This window comes from Asparagus officinalis, chromosome 2, assembly GCF_001876935.1.
Source record: "Asparagus officinalis chromosome 2, Aspof.V1, whole genome shotgun sequence".
NCBI lineage: Eukaryota > Viridiplantae > Streptophyta > Magnoliopsida > Asparagales > Asparagaceae > Asparagus > Asparagus officinalis.
In genome coordinates, this window is record NC_033795.1 from 78,966,578 (window position 1) to 78,976,431 (window position 9,854).

Genomic DNA, 9,854 nt, shown 5'->3' on the forward strand with positions numbered 1-9,854 from the left:
AGTGATCCCCAAACTTCCCCTTCTCTCTCTCTCTCTCTCTCTCTCTCTCTCTCTCTAACTGCGTGTAATTTTCCTTTTTTTTTTTTTGAAGCAAAATTAGGGCTTTTCTGGATTGTCGACTGCGTTTTTATATCTCTCCCCCTTTTGATCGGAAAAAGGTAAATCTTGATCGAATCTTTCCATGTAATTTCGTGTTTTTAAGTAGTGAGCATTAGCTTCTGTGCATTGTGGAATATGAAATTTTCTAACTACATCTCTAATTTGTGTAGATTACATATAGAAGGTATAGAAGTACTTGAACTAGGCCTAAGAGAGAACTTGACTGGGAACTACTATGAAGAGTACGTAGCATTCAAGCAGCCGACCCCAAAAACTGGGATAAAGGCTTCATTGTTGTCGCCGTTGCATCTGTGCGGCCCTCATCTGCAATTATAAGGTGTGCTTTTATGATTGTCCACTCATGTGTGCATTGCATGTCGAGGAACAGAAGGAATGAGTTGGTGACCGAGGAAGTGAGTTTTAGGTGTGGCCAGGACTGAGCCAGTATGTATTTGCTTTGAAGGAGTATGTGAAGAGTAGCTACATGGCTGGGTGTGTGGGGGATCGGAGCGTTGATGGGTTGTTTGATGTGTTTGGGTAAGAAGTGCCAATTCAATGTGTGTGTACAGTATGCTAGCACGGGTGATGATTTTTTTTTTCTTTGTGCGTGAGTGCGCGCGCACGTTGGGGGGGTGTTAGATATAGGCATGTGTAGGTATCGAACTAGGGAGTGGGAGGCAGGATTTAACAACAGATTTCCATCTATGTGAATAAACTTGTGTGCATTTGCCTGTGCTGATTTAATGTAGGCATGCATGTGCAAGCAACATTGACAAGAGATTTCCATCCGTGTGAATGTACTTAGGTGTGTACTGTGTACATATGTATATATAACTATCATCATGACTAAAGCTTACAATCAAGTTATACGTTCCTATATGCCAATAAAATTGTAAGTTAAATTCTGTCTGTCTTGAGATTTTATGGTTCAGATGAAAATACTCTTTATTGTACGAGATAAGTAGGGATGGCATACTATGTTATGTATGAACATGTTGATTTTTTGTATTGTCTCATTAGTTTCGACATCTTTTTAAATAGGGTTGTTACTTGTTGCTGATTATTACCCAAAAATATTCACCATTTTAAGATAAACAACCTTAGGATTTTTATACAAAAGAATACCCTAAAGCTTTTAGACAAGATTTGGCGCAGTTTAGGCATTCCCAAAGTGTCAGTTATAAATCCACAACCCATGATCTTAAAAACCTCTTCCAAAATCCTTTTTGCCGCTCGACCTCGTCATTAGGATGATCTCCGTGTTGAGTTAGAGATTACTTTATCTCTCACTCTCCATGTGTGGAAGTTTTCAATTTATTCTTTTTAGTATTTTGCAGCGTATTTAGGGCTTTTCTGGCTCTAAAGCTGTTCTCTTTGTCTCCTCTGGATTGAGAAGAGGTAAATTGATCAGAATGGAAGTACGTCAAGAGTTTACTAAAATTAGTGTTAAATGATTTATTATTAGGAAAGGTAAAGCCTCATGGGTTTAAAGAAGTTTTGAACTTTTTTCCTTTAAACTATGATTTCTGCCTTATCTTTGTTTTTAAACATACTTTTCTGATTTTATAGACGTCAAAACATGTATTTTTAGAAGAGAAAATTTTGAGTGATAAACTGAGTTTCACTTACTGTCATTTACAGAATCAGTGTGTCAGTCTTATCTTTTTCACTTGCTATCATGTATTTTTAGAAGAGAAAATTTTGAGTGATAAACCGAGTTTCACTTACTATCATTTACAGAGTCAGTGTGTCAGTCTTTATCTTTTTTTGAACATTGTATATCTGAGGTTTTTCGCCTATGTTGCTTGACACTCAATGACTTCTCATTATACTTGATATTAATACTGTGGAGTTTGATTACTAAATCCTGCCTCAAATCCACCTAGGAGATTCTTTTTCCTTTTGCTTTCATCTCGTTTCTTTTTTTAATATTTTTTTGTGAACCACATATCTACTTTTGTGACATCAGTTTCTTATCTGATTATTTGGGTGAATACTACTGGATGGCTGTGTGTTGTGAGATTGATAATCTGAAAGGTCTGAAAGCTCCGTTTATTGGTCACCACTTAGCTTATCTTACGCTTTATCATCTGCATTTTTCTTTCTCATTGCCACAGTTTAGACGACCCTGTTGTATACTGCATTTCACTTATTAGTATAATAGATTTTTACATTTACCATAGGTAGAAGAGAGGTGATTCTAGATGATATGAATTCTTGGATCAACTTCTCTAGCTGCTTGGAGAATCACTTGCTATTGTCATCACCTATTTATAGACGCCAGCTTTTCTTAATAAGGTCTTTTGGTGGATACTGCTGTAAGGCCCACATGGAAGGACAAGGAGCAGCTAGTGGGAAAATAACTGCTTTAGAGGCAGATGCTGAAACTGTTATTAGAAAGATAACCCCGGTTCTAGACCCGAGGCGGCATAAAGGCCAAGCAGGTAAGGTTCCCCTTTTCCATAAAAACAATTATTGCAATTCTTCTGTTTCATCAACTGAAAGTTATCTGCTTTATCATATTTTTGAATTTTATTCAGGAAAGATAGCAGTTATTGGTGGATGCCGTGAATATACTGGTGCACCATATTTCGCTGCTATATCTGCCCTAAAAATTGTTAGTAATGCCTCTTCTGTTACATTTTATTATTCTCCATGTTTGTTTTAGTATATTCATACTTAAAAGATATTTCGTATCTTGATCTATGTTGAATTTTAAGAATTCTGCCTTTCTTGCACAGGGTGCAGATTTATCACATGTTTTCTGTACGAAAGATGCTTCACCGGTGATAAAAGGCTACAGCCCTGAGTTGATTGTCCATCCCGTGCTGGAAGAATCATACAGTGTAAGGTAATCTAAAGGTTTACTTAATGTTCTTCTCAGCTTGACGTACAGATTGATTACGTATTTCTTTCTTAGGGATGATGAGAAGGCATCAGTTGCTAAAAGGGTCCTTGCTGAAGTGTCTAAGTGGATGGAAAGATTTGATTGCCTCGTGGTTGGTCCAGGTCTTGGGAGGGACCCATTTCTTCTGGTTTGTTTCCTGCAATTTAAAAACATTCTCATGTTGTTTACTTCTTGGTTTTATCCTTTTTTCTGAATAAAACTATAATTCTAAGATACTTTGTAGATGTGGCATACTGGCATGAACTGGCTATCCTTGTCATTTAACACTTCATGTCTGTATTCCTAGTGTACTCTCTTTTATCATCAAGTTACGAAACATACCGGAACTATTGCACATTTTGTCATTTCTTACTTTATATACCATCTTGCCTGATAGCTAAATCTTAGGGCAATTTAATCCATTATAAGCTATGTAGCGAGAATACTTCTGTCATGAAGTTGGGTTGTGGTGGGAACTTGTCGGACGTGTATTGGAACTTTGTAGAACCCTCCGTATCAGCTTGTCATGTCTATATCAGCTGATTTTTGTCTATTAGATTATAAAACAAGGTTCAACTGCTCTGTGTAGAGAGGTTTGCATACTAATTTCCTAAATGGTTCTTGCAAAGGGTTGTCTTTGGTTTTTCCCTTATGTTTCCTTATCTCATAGTATATTAGATCCTTGAACCTTTAGAATGAGAAGTCTGGTTCATTTGATTTAGAATTAAAAAAAGGAAAACTGAATTTAGAGTAAGAAAACCTCAAGATAGTTAATTTTAACTTCAGCTAATATTTACTTTTGTAAACTTAGGATTGTGTTAGTGACATCATGAAGCATGCGAGGAAATCGAATATTCCAACTGTCATTGATGGGGTAAGTTTTCTACAAGAGACTAGGTTTATCCTTCTCAAAGTTATAATCATCAGCCTCTATATCCTCAAGAGTACACATTTTTTGCTTGCGACTTTATGTATGATATTTTGCTTTGTAGGATGGCCTCTTTCTTGTCACTAGTAATCTCGATTTAGTCAAGGGGTACCATTTGGCCGTTTTAACGCCTAATGTCAATGAGTATAAGCGCCTCATTGAGAAGGCTTTGAACACTGAAGTTAATGAGGATGATGCTCCTGAGCAATTATTGTCCCTTGCGAAGTGGTAATCATTTGTTTATCTAAATCATTGGCAAAATGGTGATCATTTGTTTATTTGTATTATTAAACACAACGTATTGATCAAATAATCACATAGAACTTGCCTCCTTGGTTAGTATTGGTGGAGTAACCATCTTACGTAAAGGAAATTCTGACCTTGTCAGTGATGGTGTTACAGGTTTGCATTCTGTCCTAAACATGTATTATGTTTATCCATCACTCTCAAGCCAATCCACTGAATTCACATACTCCTGTTCTATATGCACCTTGCTTCCGCTTCTTTGTGATAGTTTCCAGTCTTATATTTCAGACTGCTGCTGACCCATGTGCTATTTGTTCTACAGTTAATAAAGTGAGCAACTTTGGGTCCCCTCGGCGTTGTGGTGGCCAAGGCGATATCCTCTCTGGGTGGTAAGATGTGATACACATAACACATTAATCTTATTTAAGTTTCAGTATTACTTATGATTTGCTTGCAGTTTTCGCATTATGTCTATCATCTTCTGATGTAAGCCATAATCTCCAATTTTTTGTTAAGTTTGCTGATAAAGGCCTTCTATTATGATTGTATCATCAAGTTTTCTGGAACTTTAAATCACTTAGGGGGTTTTTTTCAGGTAATCGCTTATTAGGATTTTAATATGGAACACTTGATATTATACTATCTCAATGCTGCATGATCACACAAACAATTACAATTTTATATTAGCAATGTGGATCCAAGACTCTTGGAATGGATACATTACAGTGCAAATTAAATCAATAGCGTGACTTATTTTATTTTACCAGCAGAAGTCGACAAAAATAACTGGTGTTGCAGAGTTGGCAAGGCATGTAAACTGGGATAAGGTTATGAGTTCAGTCCTGCCAACAATAAGATCAAATAGAATTTCTCAACCATATTAGGAGATTGGGGAGGGTTTGTTTTTTACAGAGAGGGGGAGCGATCCCCCTTTTTCCTTTTTAGAAAATCAGATGGTTCATTGCTTGATCATTATAACATGAATAACCTTTTTGTACCAAACTCATGTATGTAATGATTTCTTACTTTCATCTCGCAGTTTAGTTTCTATATCAGATTCTTTAGTTTTCTCTCTTTCAGAACCTGAATACATATGTGAAATACAAGCTAATTTCCACATCCTGTTTTCTTGTAATCCCTGTGACACCAGTGTGGCAGTATTTTCATCATGGGCACGCTCGTCAAACAAAGAAATGGATGATAAAAGGTTCAAGATTTCTACTTATCAAGCATCTACTTTCATTCATAAGCAGATTCAATTTCAATTTTTGATATAATACTGTGACCAACCATTTACTTTTCGTGCCCTCACAAAAGTGCATCGAGTCCGATGATGCTGGGTTGTATAGCTGGTTCCTCGCTTCTTAGGAGAGCGGCTTCACTTGCTTTTGCAGACAAGAAGCGTGCAACCCTCACTTCAGATATCATTGAATGTTTGGGGAAAAGGTAGTATTTTGGTTCTCAAAGCGGTAGTTTTCTTCTTGAAGCTTTCAGCAACTTATAACATTACTGTGATATTTTGTTGATGCAGTTTGGAGGATATGATCCCTGCCGAACAAGGATAATTCTTGGAGATGCAATGCAGGGAGTAATAAATGTACTTGCTCTCTCTTCTTGTGCTTTGTTTATACGTGTTATGTACTGTTCTTGGAAGATATTGTTGTCAACTATGACAATCTGAGTTCAATGTTTGATGCACCAGTGCAAGTTATCTCTATAGATTTTTTTTTTAAATCGAATTATTCATGGATACAGCAGCTCCGCAAGTATGACTGCCATATGAATACTATGTTCTTTATTTACTGCGGCACATTTCATTTGCTCGATGAATGTAAGAGACATTTCTGCATGAAAATACTTGCATGCCACTTAGACTTTCAAGAAATCAAGCATTGTGTATGGAACTGTGTTTAACGCTTCTCTTTCCGAATGTTGAGCAAGAACATCTATCGACTATGGTGACAGGCATTTTGGCTGAGAAAAAAGGGACTTCAGATCTCTTTGAAGGAGTTGATATTCCTTTTATATTTAGGGTTAATTGTGGATACATCTGTCGTACTATCGCCCAAGTGCCGATAGACCTCCTTGTTTCTATTGTTGTAGATAGACTCCTGAGTGAATCTTTATTGACTATTTTACCCTCAATAGGTTTTAAAAAAACAACTTTTTTCTTTCTGTGAGGGTAAAAGTGTCAAAAAATTCACTCAGGGGGTCTATCTACAGCAACGGAACTACATGGTGTCTATTTGCAATTGGGCGACAGTACAGATGGTTTATTTGTAATTCACCTTAAATTTAAGACTAAAGGGACATATTCTTTAGTGCAAAGGTATTGTTTCCTATAAAGAGGTTTGTTCAATGTGGATGACCGTCGATCAGGATGTCATTAATATCTATTTTAGGAAGTGAGGGTTTTTCGCTATTCATCTCTATAAAGTTTTCTCGCCAAATTGAATAATGTTATAATTTCTATAATACTTTTTCTATCAAAATGGCGTATTCTATAAGTGTAATGTTCGTCTATCATCATCTATTTTTTTAATCTTCATTGGAAGTAGTATGCATAATACTTTAAATTTAATCATTCAATGGCAATAATGGAAACAAAATCTCTTGTCAGTTTGCTTTTGTGTCCTGGCGTATTGTAGATGTGTTTGGCAACTCCTCAAAATAGCGCTAGGATTATAATTGGTCCCATATGGGAGAAAAAGGTATGTTCGAGTAAAATTGGACCACTTTGCCTAGTTTTTTTGTAAGGCTAAATTTGACTCTTGAACTGATTTTAATTTGGTCCACTTCTTTCTTGGATTAAAACAAAATTAGCTTAGTTTATATCAGGCCAGCTTGATTTTAGGGTGGCCGTCAAACACACCCTTAAATCTTTTTTGGATCCACTTTTCTTGAAGAATTTAAGGGCCTGTTTGTTTTGATTTTTTTGAAGAGGAAAGTAGCGTGAAAACTGCCAAAACTGACAAAAACTGTCAGTTTTGGCAGACTTTTTTGCAAAAACATCTTTAAAAAGGATGTTTTTGCAAGAAAGCCTGTCAAAGACAGGCTTTCCTCTTCAAAACAAACGGCCCCTAAGCATCGACAAGAATTTACCATCGATAAGAATGATTTAGACAAGAATGATTTAGTGAAAGGGAAAGAAAGGGTAGACATCAACTTTTATTTCCTCACTTACAATAAACTAATTATAATCAACCAATTATTTATTTCCTCACTTCCTCGAACAAAATAAAAAAAATAAAAATGTAAAAATAAATCCCTAGCAGGAGAGTGAATATGCAAACAGAAGCAAAATCGTATAGAAAATACGCCACACGATATTAATTAATGTATAAACTTCTCAAAACACCAATATTCGTAATGTCCGTAACTACGTCTCCCAACAATTATAAGGCACAGCATCAGCATTCAGGCGCCCGAAAGTGAGAAGAGCGTATAAAATTTCAAGAAATGCATTTCAATTAACGACATCTTGAGAACATAAATATTTAAAACTTTATTATACATGTTAAGCTACCAACCAAATACCCCAATAATATTATTGCCAACTATATTTCCCGACATTGTACAACATAGGCATGCAAAAGCGTCTCCACTACACTACAACATGTTACAATGTTGGACATAAACATTTTCTTCTACGCCAGGGAAACCCGAAACCCCCGAATGAGCTCGTGTGATCCAAGAATTACCCCCACTGAAGTACGCGATATCCTTACTGTCTTTGCCGTTCTCATTCCTTTGGACGAGCAAGCCAGAGAGAGCTCAATGCACGGAGACGAGAGTGGTAGTCATGGATGGCGAGCAACGCACGTGCAGCTTGACGGGTTGTCAGTATACGGTGCAACTGTTGCAGTGTTTGCAGCCTCAAGTTGTCAGCCTGCAATTCAAACCAATAGGGATGAGAGCTCAGCCCAATATCTAAATTATTGAATTCCCTGATATATAATATATGGGTAAATTTCATAAACCACCATGATATTTGTGTGGTTTTGCACAAAACTAACATTAACTCTTTTTATTTGAGAAGACAACCTAAAACTTTCTAAATCTGGGGGAAAATGCACGCCATGAATTGTTGGAGATTGCTGTTAATGGCGTCGACAGCTTGTATAAAAGGTTTAAAACTATTCTCAAAAGAATATTGCTGATATACATAGCCCCCATAAGGACACAGTTGTCCAAAACATGCCACATGCAAACAACTTACTCAAATTGCCATCTCTAATGAAATAGTTTTAAGGGAGTTTTATGCAACACCCCAACTTTATGGTGGCTTTGTGAAATTTACCCTTAATATTTAGTACCCAAAAAAAACATGTTAGATGCACCTTACAGAAAATTGAAGTATATCTAATTGTAATTATCAATAAAAACTTAAACAGGCCTTTTTTATGCTCCTAGAATCTGAAGAGCTGATAATATAATTGCCAAGAGTCAACTACTACCGAACCATCATCAAAGTATAAGCTGGAAAAAAATTACCAAAGTTGAAGATTTTCACACCTTAAACCTTTCACCCTCTATCAATGTCTTACTTGGGAAGAACATGAACTCAAAACATAGAAGTTCCTCTCTACTTCTAAATTCAAAAATAAATAAAAAAAGGGTTCCTCTCTTATTAAATTACGAAATTGAATGCATTTCACACACTAAATTGAATAGAACAAAGAGCAACATATTTACCTGACAAAGAAAGTTTTCGAGTGTGCCCAACTTTCCCATGGCCATGGCCATCTGACCCACATAGTTTGCAACGTTTCCGGAACCACCTGCTGTGGGCCCGGAGGATCCAGAAGCCAGTGTATCAGCCAGGGATTGCTGCAGCGCTTCCATCCCCTGAGAAAGAGCATCTTCAGTTTGCTGCGAGGACTGCTGGAGGTTGCATATTCCCTCCAACTGCTGCTCTGTTAGCGGTTCTAGCTGATTTGCTAGTAGCTGCAATGCATCAAAGCAGCACAAATTTTTAAAATAAATGAACCACCAATGCTTCAGTAACAAAAAAAATAACAGTCGCAACAAACAGCAAATTTTTTCTGACTTACGAACACAGGGAAATTCTGCAACAGGGTAATAAAAAAAATACGAAAGGAAAAATCAATTTGACATTATGTCAGGAAGATCAACTATGTACACCATTCATCTAAAAAGACAATTGATGGAAAGATAATAATGGCTAGAGAGATACAGGAAGAAGAGGGAAAAATCTATCTATGGTTTTCTCGATCTAGAAAAACTTATAATAGTGTGCCGAGAGATGGAATAATTGATCATAGAAACAGAACAAGTATCCAGCAGGTATATTATTATGATTAGAAATGTAATATGATAGAACAATAACTAAGATGAGGAGAACTCAAGGAGAAAAGGACATACAGTCAATCCCTCTGATCATAGGTATGAATCAAAGATCGACTTTGCATCCTCATCTTTATGGACTAGTAATGGATGAACTTATCAACATAGTTAGCTTGAAGCTTCTTGGTGTATATTACATTATTTACGAATGACCACCACATATTAGCTGATGAGATTGTGAAGATGATAATTGTTAAAGTATAAAGATGGTAACAGACACTTGATTATAAAGGACTAAAAACTACTAAAATAAAATAAAATTATATCGACCATAATTTAGGAAAATTTTTGAGAAAGAACGAGCTTACAATTAAGTCAAGAAATAAA

General features: G+C 36.3%; 2 protein-coding genes across 4 annotated transcripts in view; one reads left to right on the top strand and one right to left on the bottom strand.

Annotated features, from left to right (window-relative positions):
• On the top strand, positions 16-5,894 carry LOC109831733 (ATP-dependent (S)-NAD(P)H-hydrate dehydratase). Of its 3 annotated transcripts, none has more exons than XM_020399130.1 (12): positions 16-158; positions 2,398-2,543; positions 2,640-2,716; positions 2,841-2,950; positions 3,020-3,134; positions 3,798-3,860; positions 3,979-4,142; positions 4,255-4,316; positions 4,483-4,549; positions 5,311-5,367; positions 5,478-5,606; positions 5,692-5,894. In XM_020399130.1, the coding sequence occupies exons 2-12, from the start codon at positions 2,429-2,431 to the stop codon at positions 5,723-5,725; spliced, it is 993 nt and encodes a 330-aa protein (XP_020254719.1). In that variant the 5' UTR covers positions 16-158; positions 2,398-2,428; the 3' UTR covers positions 5,726-5,894. The 3 variants fall into 3 exon arrangements, with proteins under 3 accessions (XP_020254719.1, XP_020254717.1, XP_020254720.1); XM_020399128.1 differs by having other exon boundaries at positions 19-158; positions 2,283-2,543; XM_020399131.1 differs by having other exon boundaries at positions 19-158; positions 2,377-2,543.
• Positions 7,604-9,854, bottom strand: part of LOC109831732 (transcription factor HBP-1b(c38)-like) — a 16,248-nt gene continuing 13,997 nt past the window's right edge. The window contains exons 10-11 of the mRNA XM_020399127.1: positions 8,856-9,107; positions 7,604-8,049 (exon numbers count right to left, since the gene is read on the bottom strand). Coding sequence (XP_020254716.1) covers positions 7,903-8,049; positions 8,856-9,107 — 399 coding nt within the window. The 3' untranslated portion in view covers positions 7,604-7,902. The remainder of the gene's footprint in view (positions 8,050-8,855; positions 9,108-9,854) is intronic.